The 26,151-nt window shown below is 43.1% G+C and overlaps 1 protein-coding gene across 1 annotated transcript in view; it reads right to left on the minus strand.

The window, feature by feature from the left end:
- Positions 1-24,505, minus strand: part of VAT1L (vesicle amine transport 1 like) — a 64,095-nt gene extending 39,590 nt beyond the window's left edge. Inside the window, exons 1-4 of the mRNA XM_040615597.1 lie at positions 24,125-24,505; positions 17,596-17,725; positions 13,412-13,627; positions 2,231-2,373 (exon numbers count right to left, since the gene is read on the minus strand). Coding sequence (XP_040471531.1) covers positions 2,231-2,373; positions 13,412-13,627; positions 17,596-17,725; positions 24,125-24,312 — 677 coding nt within the window. The 5' untranslated portion in view covers positions 24,313-24,505. The remainder of the gene's footprint in view (positions 1-2,230; positions 2,374-13,411; positions 13,628-17,595; positions 17,726-24,124) is intronic.
- Positions 24,506-26,151: the final 1,646 nt, after the last annotated feature.

Consider the following 26,151-nt stretch of genomic DNA (forward strand, 5'->3'; position numbering starts at 1 on the left):
TTTTTTCATTTTTGGGGGGTGGGTGGGTGGGTTGCTTTTTTTTCTTTTACTTTTCTCCTTGATGAAAGTTCTTCCCTGGAATATCCCAGTCACCTGCAGTAAAGCAGATTCCTTCCACTATCCCTTCTCAGCCACTGGCCCACCTTCTCCTGCTCACTACCTCTGAAGAAATAAAGAGTCTTCTCCTTCCCTTAGGGCTCCCCCTGACCCAGTGTGCAGCAGGCAAATGCAGACCAGCTGTCCTCCCTGCTGGACACTCATTTTAAGCAGAACAAAGTCTACAGCTAATATCCAGCAAACCAAGCAACTACACTGTTCTCCCCACTGCCTTGTTCAAAAGCCAATTTGTCTTCATAACGCTCTCAAAACCACCACTGTACTTTTTTCTTTTCTTTCAATACAAAGTGAAAATACACAGATCTGAGCAACAAATCAGAGTGCTGGCATATTCTGCAAGGTGCCAGTTCTGACTTCAGTCAGGACTATCAGTTGTGCTAATATAATGCTACGCACCTCTAGACCAGGAAAGACAAACAAACTAGGTTGCTGCACCTATATTTCAACATTTGTACCCACTGGTTCTCTGCCTCATTGGTTCACTGAGAGGTGAAAAAGCATGTGAAAATGCAGGATCACCAAAAGGGATTTTAAAAGACTCAACAGAGCAGAATTCCACCCCTTTGTAACCAGGACTCCTTTTGATTTCAGCGGTTACAGTCTGCTATACAGAGTCAGGGGCAGTGTCAGGAACTGTCCCAAAACAAACTGTCCTGATGAAGGGCAGAAGCAGTCAACATTCTCTGCATTCATGAGGTTATCAGATGTTAAAAGGACTTTACTCCTTTTTATAAGCAATAATATCTGTTGTATCTGCTCCCTCATCACATACCCTCTTAGATCAGATCTGTTGCCCCTGCAAAGGGTTATGATTAAGGTTGGTGCTGAACTCTGATTAACGTTTTCAAGTGTTCCCTCTTGCTGAATCAATGTTTGTAAAGTGGGGACTGCTAGAATTCAGTCTTAACCCCACAACAGCGATTTTCCAGGGGCAGCAAAACACTTGGATACATACACTTCCCCGAAAGAAAGGCTACCAAAGGGCTGAAGAAATGTGCTGCGATTCTTCTGAGCTGTAAGAAAATAATCCAGCAGATGAGACCTCTACAGGTCCCCCATTTCCGGTGAAACTTCCCCTACGGAAAAGTTTTACTTTGATATAAAATGTCCTTCGTGACAGATCATTGCAAATGTTCTCTTAAGCCCTTAGGAACACTCCAGAAAAAGCAGCAAGACACCCTGCTTTCTCCTCCAACAGCTTGCTGGATTGCTAACAGCTCTGACAAAAGTCTGCTATAAACTGAATGTCCTCTCTGAGGGCTAGTAACCCTCGTACTAAGAGACCACCTGAGACTCTACGTATCACTCCGAGGAATGCGTAAGTTTGGCAGGAAACCTGTCAATTGTACTACCTTGGGGCTCCCCTTTGAGAAATTTCTTGTTTTATACCCAGCTACATAATCTAGCATTTTGACAAATACAGGATGGAGGGAAAATACTACTCTTATCTGTCTGACAAATAAAAATCAAAAAGACATTTTTTACTAAGTTTCTTATCAGTTCTAAAGTTTTGCCACCTGCATCAACATCAGTATCTAAAAACAGACAAACTGGAAATCAAAGTATTTGAAAGCATGTAAATACAAACACACATGAGTACTTCAAAAGGCAACAGGATGATTCTAATCTGGATGCAAACAAACAAAATCTAAGGATCTTAAATTAAAACAGACATCATGTGCTCTGATAGCAATCCCTGGCAGAGGATAAAAACCCAGGCAGACAGAAGCACACCGAGAACTCCAAGACCTGGATAACTTGCAGATCCACTGAAAATATCTTACTCGGTGCACTGCAGTGAGCTCCTACATAGGCAGATAACAGTAAAGTACATCCTTCTGTTAAAGCCGATACACTTTTCCACTTAATTTACTTTGCTCGCAACAGACGCTCACGTATGAACACGGACTAACGAATCTTATGTTGCTTTATGAAGAAATAGGGAGACGCTTGCCATCTTGTCCCTTGTAGTGGACAGATGGAACATACAGAATAAACTACAGTTGCCAAACTCACAAATGTAACCTCCTCCCATAAATATGATCAGCCCAGTGTCTTTCATTGTATGTTTCCAGGTACCATACAACCCTTACTCAGAAAAATAAAAGATTACCTTTTTACTTCTTGAACATAGTCTGCATTTCTGTCAAACAGGTGAGTTACTGAGTCTTTGATTGCTTCATGTTTGAAAGATGAAGCGGTTCCAAAAACAGTAACATTGGGAATTGTTGAACAGAGCTGAGCAACAGCTTGACCCTGCGAACACATTATTATGTTAGTTGACTGACATGGAAATTGGTTAACAGACTTTGCAGCTGCCAGTTCACTCATGTTTGGTCTTGGATATTGCTGTGTCACGTGCAAGGACTTCCCAAACTAATTTCTTGCCAGTGCAATGCAGTTCAGCCACAGGAGAAGACACTTAAATCAAAAGGATATTCTGAAGACAAAGCAACTGCAGGGATAAAAGTAATTTAATGTACCAAAACATTCTATCGGAAAAGAGTTCTTCTTGATCTTTTAACAGAGGCAGTGCAATTTAAGGGAAACGGCATTAATTAACAAAGACCACTGGAAAGGATTACTCACAACAGTGCTAGAGAAATATTTTTTCATTTGGTATATGCATCCCACGCCATTTCCCCCGGTGTCCCCTGAGGAACATCAGCAGTCCTCTTTGCACCTCCCACCTAAGAACAGTGTTGACTGCTTCCGCATGCGACTCAAAACCTCTCTGCTCATGGGGAAGGCTTTGCAGCACCTGATGCCAGAACAGAATTTCTGGCAGATAATGTCAAGTATTTGGTTCCTCTGGTACTCAGATAAGCTTTCATGCCTCAGCTTTTTGCAGTCCTAATACAGAAGGTCTAGCGTAGTCAGTCCCAGGACAGCACATAGTCCTAAGTGATCACGTTTTCTTACGGTTTCAGTGGGAGACAGCAAGTTGGTATAACAAATACTGCATAGTAATGCAAATCTGCTTTACCTCTTATTAATAAAAGTAATTATTACTGATTATTCAAAATGCAGGAATAGCCTTGAGTCCCACTGAAACGTCTGCTTAGGCTCGTGCCCTAACCTGAAAACTGATCAACAGCAGAGAGGATAAAATTGCCTAGAGCTTGTATAGGAAAATCATTCCCCTCGTACATCCCTCCTGCGTCTGGGCAGGAATCCAGTGGAGTCAATCAGATGCTACGTCACTGTTCAGGTAGGACTTGTGGCATTAAGACAATGTGTGCGTTCAAATGTCTGTGCTTTGACTTTCCAGCTTCAGGCTGCAGGAGGCTTTAACTTCTTTCCCTAAGTTTTAACCTCTAATTTCATGAGGCCGAGAGAAGAGAATCACTACATAAATGCTGGGCCATCTAGATTTCAGAAAAGATCCCAACAAGTCATCTTCCTACAACCCTGGCTTTTGTTTTACTCTTAATACACTAACAAACGGAAGACAGACTTTTGGTAGCCACATCCTGCCTCCTGTTGTAACCACATTATTCCACTTACTATTACACAGATATATCCAGAAGCAAGAAATGGCACTGCCATTCTAAAAAGAATGTCTGACAGAATTCAGGAGATTCTTGACTATATTTACAGCCAAAAGATTGTCACTTGTACATTGTATGCGTGACCAGGAAAATTATCCATGGATAAACACATTTCTGTTCATTCCAACCAGAATCCCTGATTGTTAATATGTAAATACCAGTAATCAGTGCTTGGGTTTTATTTACAGTAGAGTAATTAAATAACCCTGCATACCCTGGGGGTGTTGGCATCCTCACATATAATGCTGAATGTAATTGCTAGTGACAACCCTCTGAGCTGAGCATCGCAGGAGAGGACAATATCATTATTTATACGTGGTGGCATCCAGGAGTTTCAGATTGATTTCCTACTGGATCAGTCAGTAAACAGCTCCACAGCAAGGCGCAGTTTACATGATCCTTTGGACACATAGCCCACCGCCAGGGAATACAGCAGGAGAAGGGATGGATGCATTCTCATTCTTCCTTTACAGGTGAGACACAGAACAGCACAGCAAGTTGAGCAACCTGTCCAACAGCTCAGAGAAACTTACAGCAGGACCCAGATATGAACGCAGATTCACAGCACGGTAATCCAATACCAAACGCAAACGACCTTTCCTTTTTAAAATCATCCACCATTTTCCTGGGTTGGAATCCCTAATCGCTTAGAAAAATCACAAGCAAATCCGTTCCTGAGGGGCCTCATCTCACAAGAAGTAATGTCTTTGGGGAGTAGAAAACTCTTCTCATACTTTATTTCTCTATTACTTACCATCTCATTCTGAAGCCCAGGTTTTCGTGTCCACAAACATTGTAACAAAATTACAAGAAATAAATTGATCTGGATTTTCTATCTCTCCTTTTCTTAGCCATTTTCACTAGCAATTCTCTTTTCTCACTTTCTGTGTTTCCCAGAAAACCACCACACACAGTGGTTTAGGTAAGTCGGTATTTTATATGTGCTAGTTAAGTGAAATTCTGACATTATTGATCTATTCTTTAATTAGTTTTCTGCAATTTCCATGTAACTTCAGAAGACGAGGGGTAATGAGTATATCCTGAACCAAAAAACTGACTGTTTAAAAGGTCAAATATTAGAGTAGAAAACATGTTGGTTTTTATCCTGCAGATGATTAACATTTAACAAACTGGCAGTCAGATAAATAGAACTGCACAAAAACCCCAGGATGTGCATAACCTATTTTCCTCCTGACTCAAACTCCTTATTACACCCCTCCCTCCGCCCATAGAGATAATCTTATCTAAAATCCCAGATCAAAATACTTTCCAGCTTTCTGTAGATATTTAAAGCCTATAACTGACTCACATGACCAGTACTTTCATAACTGGATGAACATCACTTAAGTATTTTGAGGCAATTCCACGAAACTTTCTTCTTCTACAGCTTTCTGAAGACCTTAATTTGATGATGACTTGCACTTACTTTTTGTGCAAAGTATTCTTTGCATTTGTATCTCAGAAATCTAAGAATAAAGGCCGTATTGGACCTTTCATGCTTTCCCCACCAAAACAGTAATACTGAACTCAACCTATGAACTCAAAACATTTCACTCCTGTGGAATGTGATTAAGCTCCAAAACAGCACTGTGGCTACACACGTCACTCCTAAGTCTCTTTTCTAATCCCTCAAGTCATGTAGCCACCACCTCTGGATTAGTAGCTAGTGTTTAGAGGGCTATACATTCTACTTGCAAGTATGCGAGGTGCTGGTCTTCAGAACGTCTGTAGTTCACAAATGAAGTATGCACAAAGGGGTTTGCAGCTAGGAGGAAAAACGTCCTCTTCCCAGGGATGTGGAGGGGCAGGCATGGTATCCACGCTGGCTCCTGCTCCCCCCCGTCACCAGGAACCACCCTTTGATCACAGGGGCACATGAAACCTGTCCTGCCTTTCAGATTCCAAAAAGCCATTCCCCTCCTAAAAATTGCTCTCTGGTTAACAGAGACAAGAGTGCTTTCCGTCTCCTCCCCTGCCCAGACAAAACCGCATCATCTCTGCTACCAGCTTTCACTGTGGAGACCACACGGATATGGAAGCAGGCACCATGTTATCAGAAATAGCATGTGAACTCTAAAACCTTCCAAGAGGGTGTCTAACTAGATAGGCATGATATGAAAAATGAAGATAAAACTCTTCACACATCTATTTTTTCATATACGATGCAAGTTTCTACAGATAGATAATGGCTAGATTCTTGCTCCCTCAACCTGGGAAAACCAGTAAGTGGCAAAAAATAATTCTCAATTGGACAATTAATTTTACCTTTCACAGGATTTAGCATTTTTTGAAACCTAAAAATGATCAATTGCTTCATTGAAGGGATAGACATGGTTACAAAACAGTCCCGTACAATGGTTTTAATCTCGTTTAAAATATGTATTTTTTATATACTACTAATCAAGCAAAACTCCACATGGTGAGTCCTCAAAGAAATTAATAACTTGGATTAAAGTATGCTGTGGCAATGAGGCATGCCTCATACTGGATTTGGCATAGCAGTCTTGCGTCTCTTTAGCTTCAAAGTCCATTTGATGAATTCCTTTTCAAGATATCATGTCAATTTATAAAACCAGTACGTTGAACCTGATCTACACGTATGATTATTACAAAATGTTATAAATGGATATCCTTATAGTAATTTTAGATCCAGTAAAAAGACAGATTTCTTTACATTCCTTTACTTTAAAACCCAACTTCAAATATGCAGAATTGGAAACCTCTCCTACTGAGATAATCACATAAAAGAAAAAATGAAATAGACTGTTCTGTGCATTTAAACAATCTAAAAGTAAAAAGAAAAAAGAAAAAAAAAGGTCATTGACATCTAAAAGTCAATATAGGAAGCACAAATACAAGAAAACTTACTAATCTAATTAGCTTATTAATACTAACTTAGCACTGGATAAAATATAAATAAGGGGTATAAGCTAGTGGATTTCCAAAGGGTCTGACCTAATGGCACAAGCCAGACCTCCGTCAGATGTGCAAGCTGTGCACTGAATTACCGCAGTTACAGAGCAGTATATTTTTAAGAAACCATCTTTTCTGCTATAATGTAAACTAAGACCTGCTTTATAGCAGTAGAGCACAAACCATCTATGTAGATGTTTTGCAGTAGAGAACAAAACATGCAAAACTACATGTAGTAGGACCAAGAGCAACAGCAAGAAATATTTTTGTAGCCCAAAGATGCTACAGCATTTTTAAAAAGAGTATTCAGACCTAACCTTGCACAAAAACCCTGCCTGGAACCAAATGTCAGGAGAATACATGTTTCCAAAATGCTTTGATGCCACATAACCTATCTGAAAGTGTCACAAAGTACACAAACATAGTAAAAAATCTGCAAGAGAAGACATCTACTAACCTCCTGGCATCAAGGAAAACTTTTCTCTTGTGTTAGAAGTCAGATACGCAACACTCCCTCTCCTGAAGGTGTTGTTTTTCCAATTACAGCAGAGGAAACTGGAAACCAAACCCTGAGGTGAACACTGCAGCGGACAAACTGCAGCGTGATTCCTGAACAAGCGTAAGGTGGCATCGGCTACACCCAGTGCATCACACGCAAGTTTTGGAGTAAAAGGAGGGGAAGAGAGAGGGGAAGAAATAGTCACCACGAGATAATGATCTCTTTTACCCTCAACATCTCTTATTTTCTGCAACAACTAGTAGGGTATGTTTTTTCCTACCCCCTTGCAAAGTTGTGCAGCTGAGGTGCATCCAGAACTCGGGGCTCACTCTCCATCTGGCATAAATCCTCTTCAGTTTAGTGGAGCTACAACAACAAACCCCGGGCAAGATCCTCATCCAGAGGACATAAACGCTGTCTGAAAAAGTAGAGCATCCAAGGAAGAGTTATGCACTGCTCGTCTGTGACGTGATTCAGCAGACGACTGGGGAAAGGACATGTCCTGTGGGGAGTGCAGGGCTGCAAGAGGCAAAAAGAAAAAGGCCTTCAGAGACTGCAGCCTGCTCTGGTCAGGGAAATTGCTTTTCGTGTATGGCTCGCCAGGCTTTTGTGTTTGATTAACAGATTATGCTCTGAGGCAGTGTCTGGAAATAGACTGAGGCATGGCACAGGGACTCTCCTGAGCTGCTGAAGGAGCACGTCCACGGCTTTAGAGGCATTCAGCGGCACAGGGCAGCTCAGCATCAACACACCCTGTCTGGCTTTAAGCGAGATAGCCTGGGTACTTAAAGCAGCCCAGACCTGGTTACACAGAGCTCTGTGTGAGCTGATTTATTCCCTTCCTTGGCTGCTAGAGATGAAATAAGAGGAAAGCACTTCATCAAACGCAAGAACGGCTATGAACTGCTAATACAAAAATAGCAAGCGCAGTCCTGGGAGGTGCTGAGTGAAAATTTCAGTGAAGTGGGAAGTATTAATGACATTGTACAGCATGCCGGCCAGGGCCATCAGAAGTGCAGAGTAAATTCTAATTACTCACATTCAGGAAGGACTGACTCAAACACAAGAGGGCTGTTTAATGTGCTCCTACCTGCTAGGTGCAGGCAGACCTAAATTCAGCCTACTCATACAATGTTTAAAAGGATCAGGGATGCTGTGAGACCTATTTTAAAAGGCTCTGGCTTTCATAGCAGCTTACTGTTGCTTTGCTGCCAACCGGCTCAGAGGCCAGGAAACAGGTATGTATCTGCTTGAACCAAGGTCTGTAGGACGACCAAGGAAACTGACAACTCACCTTACAAAAAAGGGTTACGAACAAACCAACCTGCTTTCAGTCTGAAAAAAACAGGCCAAAGAGAGATTTGATTCTGAGCTTGTTTTAGCCATAAACACATACACATCACACCAAAAAGATGTGAAAGAAGTGCCCCAAGAGGAAAGAATAGCTAAGTTTAATCAATGGGCAACACTAGCAGAACAACAAAGATACATTAACTGGCCACAAACAAAGTCTGGAAACTGAGAAAGATTTCTCACTGAGCAAGACTAAGCAGAGAGAATGTGAAGAGATGAACACATAGGGGTTTTATGGGGGAAGAAATCTGGTAATTCTCTTCAAAGGGTTCCTATATGCTGACTGTGATAGCAGGTGACTAGATTTACTACGGAGTGCCAGTTCTTTGCCACATAAAATATCGCTACTTCAGTGATGGCGTTTGGAACACATCCTCAAATATCTGCAATTCATGCAGGGGAGACGCAATAAAAAAAGAGCGTTCCTGCCAAGCAGTAACCAGTCCTGCCAGGATGACCCAAATCTGTTGCCAAGTCAGATTTACCCTTCAAATTCAGACATGAGAGCTGTATCTGTAACTTACTCCGCTTGCACTTCTTCCGCTGCTGAGCCTGAAAGGGAAGGTCAGATCACAGCTTCAGGACACCAATCGATGCTCCTGCACAAAAGGCAGCTTAATTTTCGCATCTCTAAGATTGAAATGCTGAAGAATTGGCTAATAACTCTGCCTTGCGTCTGAGGGGTTACGTGATGAAATTGCACAATCCTGGTAAATGACCCAAGTTTTGTGCTCTAAATATTCAGATAGGAAGTACATAAAGAGCAAACAAATAAGGACATGGGCATAATGGCTGTATCTCACACATATAAATCCCTGAAAGAATTCATTTTCCAGGTAGGTATCATAGAGAGAGAGACTGCATTTATTAAAGCTAGAAGAGGTGAGACAAAAGATTTTTGCTCTTTTCTTTTTTTGGTGTTTGGGTTTGTTGGTTTTTTTGGTAATACAACAGTCCTGTATTTATACTAATTCAACCAATCCAGAATACAGTTTTCAAATTTACATTATAAAGTTGCTCTTAAAGTTATTACTTTCATACAAGCCTGTGCTGTGACACGCACTGAATGCACTGACTTAAACAGACTTCATGTTAAAGAACTAATTGCTGCATACAGCAGATCAGTCCCAGCAGGGTGCATGCTACTGTTCAGTTTTCTTGGTGTATTTTCTTCAGTTGCCACTTTGCTTCACTCAAAAAAAAAAATTTAAAAAGGCGTGGGAGTACATTTGTGAAAGGAGCTACTCTATCATTGTCTTGCAGTCATTTCCAACATTACAGCATTTTACTGCTAAGACAGGCCAATATGTGTCCTACAGTAAGTCGTATGTTCTTGCACACTTGTATTTCTGAGCATTAATTTTTATGCATGGATAACAGAAAGTTTTTGAAGTTCAGTGTTAGCTGACTTCCTCCTTACTTTAGCAATTGGTTCAGAAGGACACTTAAACATTTCTGTAGCTTTACGCATTTTAATTCTACTTGTATTACACAATTTTATCTTTTGTTAATTATCAAACTGCCCTGCCACTCAATCAAACTGGTTAAGCAGAAGTGTTAAGCGTCCTGCCAAACAGAGGCCTGAAAGGGAGCGTGTAACAACCACTGTCTTGCTAGATCTTGGTCAGTAGCGGCTCGAGCAATGATAACAGAATCTCAGGGCAGAGAGTATTAATTTCTCATCAAAGTCTGACTGAATCATGTAACGCAGCTGTGAGCCTGTACCACGCTTTCCTAGAAGGCCCCTAAAATTTCTCCAGCCTGCTTCACTGTCCAGGTGAGAGCTGAGAGTCAGCCTCTCAACTGCCCACCCCTACCTCAAGAGCGAAAGAGGAAAACCAACCCAACCCCAAAGCAGTCCTCTTTCCAAACAATCGAGATCAACAAGCCAGCCCCAGGAAACAAAAGCAAATACAATCTTTCCTTTCAACCCCCCCTTCTGACACTGCAGCAGCTCCTCCTCTTCAGATGGAAGGCTGCAATATACCAACAGTGTCAGCAGCAGCACAGTTTGCGAGTGTCCACCTCTCTCCTCCTGGTTCAGGTGCTTCTTTACAACCAGCCACACTTCCTACCGTGAACAGGGAAGACTGCACGGTGCCCTGACCTTTCAGCTGAGTGGGTGGCAGGGAGTGTGCTCATTTGGTATATGGAACAGGATTCAAGTGTCTGTTACAGACAGACAGGTACATGAGACTTTTTTCAAGATATCTTGGTGCATTTCCTTTTTTTCCTACATCATCTTCTGATGTCCCCTGGAACTTCTGGAAATAAACAAATTGACTTACCTAAAGCATCCTGTCAGACATTAAGGGATACCTTCATCTACCGATCATACCCCAGGCACAGAGGGGAAGACAACTGCTATGGTTACCTCACTACCAAAATATCTATAAACAAAAATAAGGCCGCATAAATAAACTGTCAATACATAAGTAGAGGTCCCGGAGAATTTTCCCTGATTCCATTTATTGAAAAAGCTGCAAGATCCTCCTGAAGGAGACTGGGGAGCCAGAACAAAGAACGTCACAAACATTTATGAAGCAACAAACTCTTTTTTCAATAAACTGCCTGAAGCAGCTAAAATAATGATCTTGCATAATGAGAAAGGAACAATTACAAACTTCTAGTCCCACAGGGAGCCTATTGTCTCATTAAAGTGCTCTGGAATTTCTATGACATTTAGAAACAAACTGGACAGGTTTCCCAGTTGCTGAAAGTGGGAATGGTTGTTGTATCTATTAAAGCAACAGCACAAAAAATACCTCTTCCCATACCAGTTCTAATGCCAGTTTTCTGGTTTATTAACCAAGAACCTTGTGAAAATGATTTGTTTGATTGTGGCTGTTAAATTTTTCAAAGAATTAACAGACACTGTTAGAGTGGTTTAAAGGGTAACACAAATCCCTCTGAAATCTTTATGTCTAGTTAGCAGAAAGGAAAAAATTCCATGCACCTCCAGTGATATTTCACCTGTAAGACCTATCAAGCAATGGGAAAAGACTTTCCTTCCCAGTTCTAGCTATACATGCTCTTCCCTTACAAGGAACAACAGGCTGCATGCGGCACTCTCCCCTGTGACACAGCAACAAGCTCCTGTCCTGCAGGCCAGCCAGCCCTGTCTCACTCCTAGGTACGGTCTGTCCTGTATCACATACAGACCTTCATCAGTTTTTGGCCAACCTGACTGTTCTGCCTGCATCTCTGGTCCTTCCCTTGGAAATTCTGTTTTACTTAATTACTTAGCAGGTGATGGATCTGGTTTCTCCTTGCTCCCCTCAGAGAAGACCCACAAGCAGCCACAGCAGAGAACCAGTCAAAAACTGCTCACTGACCATCTGCAATAAAAGAGAGTAAGCCAGCAGCTCCTTTCAGGAACAGCCCAGCACAGAGGTTGGGCACTAGTGAGGAAGACTACCTAAGAGTTGGTAGAGCATTAACAGTGCTTCAGGAAGAGAAGGAAGAAATAAGAGGCAAGTGAGGTTAGAAATAGGAAGGGAAAAAGGAATAAAGACATTTAGCAAGAACACTTAACAAGGAAGATGAGTTAACTTTCTCTAGATACACGCATACGTGCAGGGATTGCTTCTGGGCGTTTCGCTCATTCTGTGTGCTCAGCCTGGGTCCGTATAGTGTCAGCTGGGCAAATGGCTTTATAGCTAAAGCTGAGCCTTCAATTCCTGCAGAATACACAGTCCCCCTGAATGTGTGGTCTCATATTGCTTTTACAGTCCTAAATTCCACATGAAAAGATTTAATATTAAAGAACAATAAAGTCAGCCATAACGCTCTAGGTTGTACTGTGTCAAAGCATAATACGATTATAAATTCCATTCATTTACAGAAGTATTCCAAGAGGACCATTTACTGCAAGTAGGATTATCGTTAGCTAAAAATACTTTGTACAGGGAACCCATGAATTTATTCCTCTGATTACAGCCTTCTTTTATATGAGAACCTGAAAGAAGTTCTAAGGGCACAGAATTAGGGATAAGGTGTTTGGCGCTGCCCACCAGACCTCAGCAGACAACAGAATATTAATTCAGCATAAATAAGGCACCACAGGAAAACAGAAGAGGTACTCCAACTCGAAAGGCTGAGATCTGCTAATGTTCTCAGGTTGTAAAATCTGTCTTATGGAAAAAGACTGCATAATTTCAAATGTAAACAAACACCCCTGTCAGCATCTTAATATTTTGTACAAGCTTAAATATTTTCCAAAAGGAGAGAGATTTTCTTAAAAAGTCAGCATTTTCTTTTACCAGTTCCTTGAACCATCTTTTATTTCATTGTACACCCTGGTATTCCACTGAATTCAGCCTACTGTTGTTTTGCCCATGCAACACAATGCCTCCTTACTAATAATCCAAACTATGACACGCAGCAGCCACCACTAACTCTTAACTCAGCATTTGTATATTTTCCTCAGGGTTGGCATGATAATGCTTTTCCTTACTTTTAATCTCTCTACAAAAAAGAGGGGAAAAAAGAAGAAAAATGTCTTTCACAGAGAAAGCATCACGCACACTTGCACGTGGTACCTGCAGGAGTATTCCAAGAGGGCCATTTACTGCAAGGGGGATTAGTTACCTACAAATAGCTCATGCAGCGAGTGCATTTATTTATTCCTTTCATTACAGCCTTCTTTTACACAGAAGAAGTACAAGATACATAAGTTCAGGAATGCAATGTTGGGAAAACACTTGGTCCTTGATCTCTGACAACCAATTAGAGGGTTTTGGAGGAGTTTTGGGGTAGAGTTTATTGTCACAACATTTTTATTTCACCAAAAGCTCCTGCCAAACATTCACATCAGCGTTTTGATGGGGAAACAGACGCAGTTCCTCCCACTGCAATGCTAATACAGGGAAGTCTGATATCAAATCAAACTGCAAGGTCTGGCTCATTTCAGAAATCAAGATGCATCAGACTGCTTCAGTTACTTGGTGACAGGAAAGTAAGTAAAGTTCCAACTTACCACCCCACCTCCTGCCGAGTGAACCAGCACAGACATGCCTTCTCTTAGGTTAGCAACTTCAAAGAGCATCATGTAGGCAGTTACAAAGTTCATGGGAAACGCAGCAGCCTCAGAAAAACTCATGTCATCTGGGATCTTGTAGACAAATTCTACTGGGGTACATACTACTTCAGCCCATGCGTTGTAGTTTACAAAAGCCATGACTCTGTCTCCAATCTACAAAGAAAGAAGAAAACAACGTTGAGGATATGGCTGCAGTTGAGACTGGAGAGAGCAACTTGTAAGACCTGAAACTCTCCTGTTCAAGCTGTGGGTCACTGACTGACTGTGAAGATACCAGTGCTCCACATCTTTGGCAAAACAGCAGTTAAGCTGCTCAGCTCTGGGCTTTTACCATTTTTTTATTGTATTTGTTTAAGAAGTTCAATTTAACAAAAATACCCGAAGTTAAAGCCACCTCTTCTTTTTTGCTACACTGTGATGGAGCAGTCTTCTACCATCATTAATACAGATCACCTTTTGCTAGCAGAGCTCCTAAATAAAAAATGAGGCTGTAAGCAGTGAAAACAGCACTCTTACTGATAACAAGGAAATTTGCTTACACAAGAAAAAAAAAAAAAAAGCAAAAAATATTATAATGATATTGATGAGACGCATGGAATAAAATCACATCTAAAATAATTTTCACTTTGCTTTCTCAGTCTTCACACTAATCAGAGATACTTTTCCTCTCTGTGGATCGAGAAGGGGAGGCCTTGTACTCTGGTAGATAGAACACGTGAAAGGGTTCAGAAACCACTCATTTAGAAGATAAAACCATCTGTATACACTCTCTGTTTTTATTTTCTTAGTAACTGATTCTACCAATACATTTCTGTGATTGGAATTTCTACAGCCACATGTCAGAGCAGAATTTGATCATGCAACTTCATATCATCCACCTTAAACATAAAAAATATACCTCTGGATTCCGAGGCACTACTAAGCCTACAAAATGAACCTGTGAGGATTTGAAGAGGCAGTGAAATACTCTCTTTGAATGCAACGTTTCTTTACTCAATTTCTAAAATATACAGCAGTAATGAGTATTTCACTATGGAAAAATGAAGATTTTATGTTAATATTAGATACAATCAGCTGCTTCTAGGAACCTTTCAGAGGTCCAGGCACACCAAATCCACATGTTTGTATAATGGCCTTCAACGCAGCCTCAGATTCTTAAAGTGGAGATAGTGACTCCCCACAGATGGGCAAGAATAATAACAAGGCAGCTGGAGCTCCAAAGCTGCTGCAGGGGTACAACCAGACTTGGAAACCAACTCTCTTATAGAAGTAGAAATTGGCCTGTGAGCAAACATTTGGCCAGTGTATATTAAAACCTTCACGGGCATGACTCTTAAAAACTCTTGATAATGGCCTGTCACCAGCAGCACCTTTTCCCTCATCTTAGATCTCTATGCCTTTCTGTAATACACCAAGAGAAGCAGCACCGTTACTCACTAAAGGATGGTGTCACAGTACAGCAATAAGGTAGGAACAGCGTCAAACTTCAGGTCTTGACGTTTTAACTAAAACTAACAGCAGCTGTCCCTCTAAAATACCTTTGTGCATCTGCCTGATATTCACTATCTTACATTCTACTAATGCCCGCTAATCCTTTAGAAATACTACATGTTGTGCTTGGACTAGTTCAATGATATTCCACAGCAATGGAGTAAAGCACAACACTTTTACCTTCAGGCAAACGTTTATAGCACAAGCACATTTTGGTCTCCCGAGTACTTGTCATCACTTTGGCACTGGGATATCACGGGTTTGCTAAAAGCTAGGGTGCTGCTGACAGTTCTGAAGGGTTTGTCTCTTTGCGAATGAGGATGCTTAAACAGAACTGTCATTCCAATTTCACCAAGATGACTCCTCCTTTTGAAAAACACATTCAAATTAACAATGCCTCACTGGTAACCGCTCTGTGGTTCCCTTTTGCTGTTAGAGAAGCACCTAAAATCTAGTCTGCTAGGATTAACTAGTGAAGATGTTAATACGGCCTATATCCTTGCAAACAAGCATAAATGATTACCAAAATGAATGCAGAGAAGTCCCTTTTGTTGAGACTTTCAATCCCAAGGGATTTTTTAGCAATAATAAATTCCATATTTTACCACAAACACTATAAAGAGCTTGGCCATCATGTCAGATTAGGCCTTAGCTCCTGAGAAACATCCTCATAACTAGAAAGATCAGGCCTGATACATCTCAGCTCAGCAGAAATCAGCTTTTTATTTTAATGGGAGAAGGAATAGGTATTACACCATTACTCCATAAAAAAAAGGCTTTCCTTCAATGTAAAATCTGTTCTTACACATTGCTGTCAAAGTGGCTGCCATTCAATGCTGTCACTTGTCATACAGTAATGCAATCACAGCAAATTAAGATGATAAATGGCTGGCAGTATCAGGTAGTACAGACTAAGGGTCTGCAAGACACATTTTTCCAAAGCATGAAATACCCACAACTTTAACGTGGCTCGAACTGGGACTGATCTACAGAGGGAAAGAAGGTCAGAAGATGCAGGGTGTGCTCTTTGCCATTCCTATGGACAGTGATAACAGCATCTGTCAAGGAGACCACAGGCATCTGGCATGCTCCTATTCTGTGCAAGAAACCCATACAGAAACCGACAAAACATTCTTCCATCTTCCCCATGGCACATTCTCTCATTAATGGGTTCAGTTATTCTGAGTGTCAACTCTTCTTCGAGATCACTCAAACACTGCCACAGCTATGCAGATTATATGCAAAAAATTAAATACCACGGCTTATTTCAATTTCAGGGAGTAGACCAGACACAAACACGTTCTATAGTCAGAACAAAGATAAAACTTTAAAAGAGACACAGTATATTCAGCCAGGTGCAATGTTATTCCAACAAGTACCATATGCTGTAGCCTCATGATGCCCTTCAAAAGTAGCAAGAACTTTTACACTGAGAATGCTGATCTAGAGCAGAGTCTTTCAATGCCCATTTCATAGAATATTCTTTGATACGGAGCCTAACTGTAAACCACAGATACTAGAGTGGAACAACTGAAGCAGAGTTTTCCAAACAGCAAAGTTATTTTCAGTTACTGTTTGTCAGAAAAAAACATCGGAAGATTTTGACTTGTTTCAAGGCAGATATGGGGCAGGAGGAGGTAAGTAGAGAAGTATCCTAAGAAAATCTCATCACTGAGACTCTACTAGAAGCTAAATTGACCATTATCTTCACTCAACTGAGAAATTTTACAGCTCTTCTAGAAAAACCAAAATGTTACCTTTAAATAGGCATATTTTAGGTAATTGCCTTCTTAAGATCAAGATACAGTAAGAATTCAAAAAATGTAATTACTTGGTGACATGACTGACTCAGCTAAGATAGGATTGGCATGCATTAATGCAGTTTTTATTTCAAAATTTTCCCATCTACTTAGGAAATAAAGTGCAACATTGGAGGGAATACAGATGTTTAACATCAATAATGGAATAGGAGATAGGATAGAATGCTGTTTATATCTAGTAAGAGATACCACAGAGTACATAATACTAATTCTAACCAGTTAATAAAGCTTTATTATATACATTAACTATTTGCCATTTATCACTATTCTGTTAGGTAAAATAGAACCTTTCCCCGAGCGATCAGCGTTATATACCCAGAACCAGGGTCCCAATTTTATCTGCGTCTCATGAACACACATGGTTGTAAGAAGCAATGCTTATTGTAGATGGGGGTCTCATTAACTCAAAGTCAAAAACTGGAAATAGAATCAGCAGCACATGGGCTTTGAGGAACAGAGCAACAATGGCAGCAAACATGGCCAAGAAAAGAAACTTAACAAGTTAATTCAATTTGTTTGACTTTCTTAAAGCACATCAGTCATGATTTCCAGTTCCTATTTAGCCATCAGGATATGCACACGGCACAAGCGGCTTTTCAGGAAGGATTTGAAGGAGACAACAGTGGTAGCTTTAGAAACTAATTTAAAGGTCATTCTCATGCTTGGGAAGCAGCAAGGAAATATTGCCCTTTCAAATCTCAACAGGGTTGTGAAGGCTGCTGTTGCTGGCAGACCAGAAGGGATTAGGGACAATATACTCAGTGAACTGGTGATTGCATAGTCTTGCTCTGAAAATAAAGAAAATATTACCTCAAATCCTTTCACGCTATCTCCAAGAGCTTCTACAATTCCAGAGCATTCAAATCCAGGAACAAGTGGCGTCTTAGGAGGGTTGTCGATATTCCCCTGTCGCACCATCAAATCAATAAAGTTCAAACCACTGTAAGACACAGCGAAAAAATAAAATCAAGACTATTACCATAGATCAAAGCAGAGGAGGAAAACTTGACCTGAGTGATGGGAAAGCCAGAAAACTTCAGGGCAGCATTAAAAAACTGGGCTCTACATCATATGAGGGACCCCGCAGACATTCACACTCCTCGTGCGTGGACGGACTGACTACGCTGTGCTGTACTGGCCTCGGGCAGAAGAGTACACGTGCAAGACAAGCACATCTGTTATTAGCCCCAAAGCTTACAAGCCTGTTTAGAAGTCACACATAGGAATTCACAAAGGGCATTTCAAAATTCAGCACAGTGAAACATTATGATTACTACACATGCAGCACTAGCTGGCAAGTAAACCCAGTTCCATTTCAGAAGAACACACCAAACCTCAGACGTTACAGATGTCCTAGGCCAAGAACAACCTGATGGAACTGCCCTACCTCTGATGTGACTCCAGGAACGAATCTTGTATTCATCCCAGGAGGGAGTCCAACCTTTGACATGAACTTATTAAGTATCAGATAGGCTGTTGCTTTAGAACTCTTCCTCCTGGATCACTTCTGTACACTTTTGCAAAGGTTAATTAGGTCTTTGGAGCCCTCGGTGTTGCTGGTCAGAAAAAAAAAAATCAGGCCTTCCCCTGTAGTCTCAGTTTTGAAAAACTCTTGAAGCATCTTTCCTTTTATCTTTCACATGCTATCCAATTCTATTAAGTAAAATTTTGTGAGTTTCTAGGCAGCCACAAGAAAAAAAACCAAAAAGCAACCAAAAAAGGTACCATTTATCTACTATGTGTGTATACTGACTACTGGCACAAATGCCATACACAGTTAAAACTTCTAAAACACCTAAATAGCTAAAATATACTCCAGCATTAATCCATTTTTCCAAAACACAGCCCTGGATCTGTTAGCCAAAACTGCTCCATAACTAACGCCCCTGACTCTATGACAGCCAGCCCTACTCGTGCGTATGATATCAGCAACTCCTTGGGTGCATAAAATTACTGATGTGCACAAGTACTTGTAAGATGGAGCGGAGCTTTAGTCAGATACCAGTCAAGACACAAACAGATTGAACAGACCCAACAAACAAGACAGAGTAGACACGCAGTGTAAGCACAAAGACAGGACAGCGTTCATGAGACGTAGGTCTTTGGAGGAGGGGGGGGGGGGGGGGGGGGGGATAAAAAAAAGCAAATCCCACCAAATGTAATTATTTGTAATTGTGGTGGAGGGTTTAAGAGCAACCTGAATCCCCAACTGTTAGCTCTGTAGAAGCAAGATTATAATAATTTTTTGAAATCATGACTTTGACAATCTAGCTTGATACACTCAGGATAAAAAATTAAATAATAATAATAATAATAGAAAAAACCAACCAAAAAATTCCCAACATGCTCATATGCAAAGCTCATAATGTTAACCATACATAAGGTTAGCAGGGGCTTAACACAATTAAGCTGGGAGCTTTTAGATGATTTTGGAAAGGCCACTTCTTATCCAGTGGCTCAGTCCACCTCCTACATCACCACTGTTGATAATGAAAGAGAAATTCCAATGCCTGGAAGGCACTTATTTGGGGGCAAAAAAACCAACAAAACAAACAAACATAAAAACACCAAAACACACTGCAAAACCAAAACCACCACAACATAACTGGTGGCAAGCACTATCTGTGTACATTAACTTCGGTGATGATCTTTCGAATACATCTTTCCATACTGTGGACATTTTACAAAAAGCTAATTTTCTACATGCTTGCAAGAAAGGGCAGCTGGAGGCAGAACTGTGATGCAGAAACCTATGTAGGAACATGCACCATGATGTCATAGCAAGGAGGCAACAAGGGATGGATGGATATGGCAAAGGCCATAGCTATCTGATAATGACATAAGATTACAAATACATTATTGCAGCTCTTTCAAGAGACATTCATTCTTACAAAATAACTTGTTAGTTTTTGAAAGGGCAAATACTCAGTTTTGCGTCTAACAACATATAAACAAAGGCAGCAATATCAAGTAAAACAGAGTTCATCTCTGTTACAAAGAACTTGCAAGACTTGATACCGGAACAGGTGTGATAAGGAGAGAAAAAGGTATTACATACCTTGTGTATTTAAGTCACATGTTTTTATGATTTTATTGATATGTTATTATATATTGATAGAATATATATTAGATATAAAGAAAATATTGATATTATATATATATATATATAGCTATATATATAGCCAGAACATAGAGTGTTGATCGGCATTTCTAATCACTTTCCAGAGAGTTTCTTCCTTCATTTCATCTTTAATCTCTTATACGTATACATGTTGTCACACCCCTGTTACTCTCAAACGTGCATTTGTCCCACTCTTCACTTTCAAATAAGGACAGAAATAAGTTGTTTTATTTTGTCTGCCAAATTTGACCAACCCTTATCAACACCCATAGACCTGAAAGCACAATTAAGCTGTATGGTAAAACCAGCAATTTTTTTTTCTTTGGAGAGCCCGAAGATGAATGGCTGGTTTAGTAACTACCTCCAAGACACCCAATCTTACCAAGTCCTTCATTGAGATTCAACCTACAGCATACACAGAAAAAGGAAAGCCTAGCTGCACAGAATGACACAAGAAAATGTGTCTCATGAGGAGTGACGGTTTTAGAAAATAAGTACAATTCATTTCTTGTACTGGGTACAGACCAGCATAGCCTGTTCTGGTGTGCGGCAAGAGAAAGTGACTTCTGAACTTTACGTAGGGTCACGTGCAGAGGGAGAAGTGTAAATGCAAAGGGATCCTGCGGCAAAAAGTGCACAATTTCTCGCAGTCTGTGTTTTTAATCCTAAATCAAGAGCTGGATGCAGATGAAGACAGGGAAGGATATGAATTACCAAGATCAATACATTGACATAAGGGTTCTGCAAGAACCGTTCTGCAAAAGAGCAGGGATATTGGTGTGAACCACATGGACTATGTTACCTGTGTATAACCGGAGGCAGAGATTATTAAAAGTAGAAGTACCTCTGAATTTAACTTTCTAAGTCTGCAATGCTCTGCCTTTCCACCAATTTCGAGGATCTTGAATACTATTTTCTGTACTTATGGTTTAGCTTTGCTGCACTTTATTTTTTTTTTAACTGTGGAAAGTCCTGCAAATAGAAAGCTGTATTCCAGACCTCTTTCACCATCAGACATCAGCCTGGTTCTCCTTGCTCCATCCCATGCACTCCAGAATGCTCAACACCTTCCACTGCAAAAGACCAAATCATGCAGGCCATCCTTCACACTTTCGTATGGAGAGGTGCTGCTTTTGACCCATCTTACTTATTTCATTGTAAGACTGCACTGAAGTTAATTACAGAAGTTCACAAAATACAACAGAGTGAATAAGAGGACCACTGAGTTTTACATTCTTAAAATCCTTCCCCTTACCCCTGGCCCGCCAAATTCCTGACAATCTCTAACAAAAAAAGGGGGGGTGGGGGTAGACAAAGGTTTAAAATGGTCAGATCCTACACTTTTTTTCCAGAAACACCCACAGTACATGAACAAGGCTGCCTTTAAGAACAAAACTGATACACCGTCCTCTACTCTGCTATACTTGGGATTTCTATGATTTGCTACCAGTTTTTCAAAGCGCTGTTATCTCACAATCGGAGTCAGAAGGGTCACTTCTGCCTCATTCCTCATGACGCACACATATAGCGGCACGAAGAAGAAATAATCGTAACAGAGAAAAGAAAAATAAAGGGGGTAATTACAAGATACCATTCCTTACTCACACACCCTATCTGAAATACTTCTTTGGTTTGTTCTAGCTACTTGTCTAAACAAACACAGCAATTTCAACTGCTTTGTCATTATCAATCAAAAATTATTTCAGGAAATATGCTGAAGCTGTGACTCAACTTGGACATCGATGGCTGTTCCATTTCTTAGTCACTGAATGAGGCTAACACATGACTCATCTCAGCTGACACATTTTCAATTGGATCATTGATATTCCAGACCTTCAAAAGAATTATTCATCTGGCTTAGCACTAACAGCAACGTATCCTCCATCTCCTCCATTTATAGTACCATACTACAAAACATATGCATACAATTCAACAGGTGTATACATATGATTCAACTGGTTTCATCCCCCAGTAAATGCAGAGATTCCACAGAACTTGCACTTACTACTGATACATACTATTTATCATGCATGCACATGTTCTTAGATTATTTTTCTCCATCAACTTGTGGAGAAAAATAATCACCATCTATAATGATGGTCAACTGCAAAACCGTTTCAACTAAGAACATAATTTGACATCAATATGCCTTTCTAGAGCAGCCCATCTTTGGTGCGTTCAGCACCGCATGCATTAACACGTGCGTACTACACTGGGCAAAGCCAAGACATTTTTCTCACTCAGTCTCCCAGACTAGACCCCAAGTCCATCATCATCTTGATCAACCTTCCACATTTCCAGACTTGGGACAAGAAGATCAGCAAACTGATTTTGCCTTCCTTGGAAGCGCACTTTGGTGCCCTGATCATATTTCAGCCTTGTGGCCATTTCCAGCCAGGAATGACGAGCAGATGCTACACAGCCTACAGGCTCCTCTGGCATGATGGGAAGCTTCCAAAACACACACAGTCCTGTGCAACCTGGCAATAACCATGAAGCAGTTGAGTGGGTCTACTGATGTCAAACAGCAAGCATGCAACTTGCACAGTTCACTAGTGATAATGTAACCCTGGGAAGCAACTGTAGTTGTAGCAGAGCTGAGTATTTCTATTTTGCAGCCAAGTGTTCCTTTGCAGGTAACTTGCTATTTGTGATACTATTGCTTTGATGAAAGTGGAATTCACAGAGGTACTGGAGCGTGCTGTAACCCCCTCAGACATTTAAAGGACTATGTCTGCATGCTCAGAACATTTTAAGTTTTGCATGTTAAACTTCTGTTAACTCAATAGCTGGGGAAAAAAATCACTTAGAAAACAACACAGCCTATTCTCAAATGGAATTACAGCCCTGCTTGACAGAAAGATGAGCTATCTAACAGCTGCTACGCTACCATTACTACTTCTATTCACCTAGCAAGGAATTTCTTGCATTTTCCATTGCGAATAGTAAAGAAAAAATTAAAAAAAAAACACAAATGAGAATGCAAAAAATCTCAGCCCTTCATTTATTAGTCTTTATTCAGACTGATGGATACCACCATTTTACCATGGGCAATGCCTTGTGGGGGGAGCAAAATACTCACACAGGTCACAAACCTTTACAATCCCCATTAAGCACAGGCCAGAAAGCCCAGTGTCTGAACAGGCCAAGATGTTCAGCTGCATTAACCTACCAGAATATGCCAGGATCTGAGTTACATGCACTGGATAAATTGGTACAAACAAGCTCACTGTCCCATACCAGCATAGTTTTTAATGCAAGTTACTTCTAAAACAAACAACTCGGCCTTCACCTTGGAAATTATCTTCTGGAAGCACCATGTTTTCACATAGCAGAAGAGGACAACAAAAGATAAATCGCTGCCTAGGCAAAACTGGTTAAGTCTTTGGTAGACATCAAGTTGTGCACTAAGATCCTAACGTTGCTTCTGTCACTTAAAAAAATAATCCTATTTTCATGAAGGAACATGTGCACCGAGAACCAGCTATCTAGGAAGAACAGTCTGCTCCAATTATCTGGGGAAAAAAAAAATAAAATTAGCCTTCTAGGAAAGCTCGTTTTGGGATGCTACCAGATCGCTAGCCACTTGTCAGCCGGGCACAGGCATTAAGCACTAAGTTATCCTCAGCTTCAGCTCTGCTGGCACACCAGCTCCGGAGGAAAACGATCCCGACCGAAGTAAGTGATTCCCAGGAGGAAAATAACGGCCAGCACCCGAGGGGTAAGGGGCAGGTGCTGAGCAACACACACAGCCGGGCACCCGCATTTCTCGGGAAGCGCACACCACCCTGAGCCCTGCTGGCTCTTCCCCCCATTTCTCCCTGCCGGTACCGTGAACATCAACGACCTTTTTTTTAGTATTTTTTTTTTTCTTCACTGCTGCTGCCGCCGGCACGCCGCCCGCCCCGCACGGCTCCGCGGGGGCTCCGCGCCGCGCCCGGGGGCAGCGAGCGGCGGCGGCGGCCCGAGCGGGGCTCCCGCCGCGGGGGAAGCCACAAGTGAGGGAAGTTGGCGCAACGGCCGCCCGCCCCGGGGCTCGCCCCGCACCCCGGCATCCCCCGCCCGCCGCCCCCGCGCCCTGCCGAGGCCCGGGGAGCCCCGCTGCGGGGAGAGGCGGCCGCGGCGGGGCAGCCCCCGGCCCCCCGCCCGCCCGAGGGGGCCCCCGCCGCCCCGCCACCGCGCCCCGAGCGAGGGAGAGGGTGAGCGGCGATACTGGACCAGGCTTTGACGCGGATCTTCAGCTCCCCCTCCTGCGGCTCCGGCATGGCTTTCTTGGACACGCGGAGCTTGTTGAGCCCGCCGAAGGCGGACAGCACCACGGCTCTCATCTCCTTCGTGTCCCCAGCCCGCAGGCTGCCGGCGGCGCTGCCCTCGGCGCCCTCCTTGCCGCCCTCCTTCTCGATCATCTGCTCCGTCTCCTCCGCCCGCTGCGCTCCCTCCTTGGCCAGGGCGGGGCTGCGGCGGCGCGGCTCCCGCCGGCTGCTCCTGTGCGAGGCGCGGTGCCGCCGTGTGGAATGGCCGCGGGCGCGGCGCGGAGCGGCACGGAGCGCTCGGCCCGCCCGCCGCAATGCACCGACTAGCGGCGCAGCGCCATCCGCCGCCCCGGCGCGGAGGGAGGCGGCCCCGCGGCGCCCCTCGCGGGTGCCCTGCCCGGCCCGGCCGCGGCGCGGGAGGCGGGAGGCGAGAGGCCGGTGGCGTCGTGAGGGCGCGCCCGGGCCGCCGCCGCGCCGAAAATCGCACCTGTCGGCCGGGCGGGGCCGGCGCTCCCCGGAGGCGGCCTGGGGCGGCCCCGCGCCCGGCTGCGGGGCTGCCGAGGTGGGGCGCAGCCCCTCGCCTCAGGGCTGGGGTGGGCGGGAGCCGAGCGCCCGGGAGCCGGCGGCCGCGGCCTGCCCTTGCCCCCTCCCCACCGAGCGGGGACCGCGGCCGGCGGCGCTCCCCCCCGCGAGGCGAAGCTGAAAAATGCCCCCACCGACGCCCTGGTCTCACGCCTGGGGCACAGCCCGAAGCCCCCGGGAGGGCGGCTGGGCAAGCTGGGGCAGGGGAGAGGCTGCCAAACCAGGCCGGGCTCCCTCAGACTCCCCCATCCCTTCCGCACCCCACCTAAGGGCATGGCGGCTTAAAGCTCCCTTCAGGTGACCACACCTTGATCCCTGCTGGGGCCTGGGGCCCACCATCGCCCGTCCCGAAGCATTTCTCGGGGCCAGCTGGGTGAACACCCCTAGCGCCAGGAAAACCGCACAAGCGGCTGTTGCCTCACGCCTGACACACGCACCTGCAGGCAAGACCCGAGCCCGAAGCGCCGCTGTACGGCACATTTAAGCCTTTATACAACTGGTCTTCATCCTGGTGATGGATGCTGGTGTTTGCTGGTTTCTGCAGGGAGCTTACTCCTTTCATGCGAGCTCAGGGTGTGCTGTAAGACATCCAGCAGCTGGAGCTTCCTGGGACCAGCCTGGTCTAGGGGGACCTAATGAGGCGCAGGCATCGGCCACTTAGAATCATACAATCACAGGATCATTTAGGTTGGAAAAGACCTTTGAGATCATCGGCTCCAACCGTTAGCCCAGGACTGCCAAGCCCATCACTAAACCGTGTCGCTAAGCACCGCAGCTATGTGTTTTTTAAACACCTCCAGGATGGTGATTCCACCACCTCCCCAGGGCACGCAGCTGTGTTGGTGAGGGTGGGTGCCTGCAGCCTCACCTGTGACAGCTGAACGTGGATTTTGGGGGGATCACTAGTTGTGGTTCCACGGGTGTCTAAATTCTGCCTGCTGAGTTCAGTATGAGATGCCTTCAACAGTTTGTTGTCGGCCCCCTCGGTCTCAATAAATGCACTTCTTACATGCCTAAAATTTTGCGTGTAAGTACATGGATTATGGAGTTCCGAAACTCCTCGCAGCATGCTGTGTGTACAGTGAGTGTTGCTGCAGACCTCTTTGTGGATACAGTTCCCCCATCACCTTCCCGGCAGCAACTGAGTTCTTCTGAATAATTCTCAGGACCTTTCTGAGTCATGGTAGGGATTATCACCACCACCTCTTTGGGCTGTGGATTTGCTGCGGTCTGCGTTCCTTGATTTCACAATATGGTTTTACTTCATCTTGAGTTATGTATTCAGTGAGTTGTATTTAGATGAAGCAAAAAAACTTGGAAATGTTTTAGCTATAACAAGTAGTGAGCTAAAACATGTTCATTCGCGTTAACGAAGTGAGATGGTGGAGGAACGGACACAGTTTTCGTACT

Source organism: Falco naumanni, chromosome 15, assembly GCF_017639655.2.
Source record: "Falco naumanni isolate bFalNau1 chromosome 15, bFalNau1.pat, whole genome shotgun sequence".
Taxonomy (NCBI): domain Eukaryota; kingdom Metazoa; phylum Chordata; class Aves; order Falconiformes; family Falconidae; genus Falco; species Falco naumanni.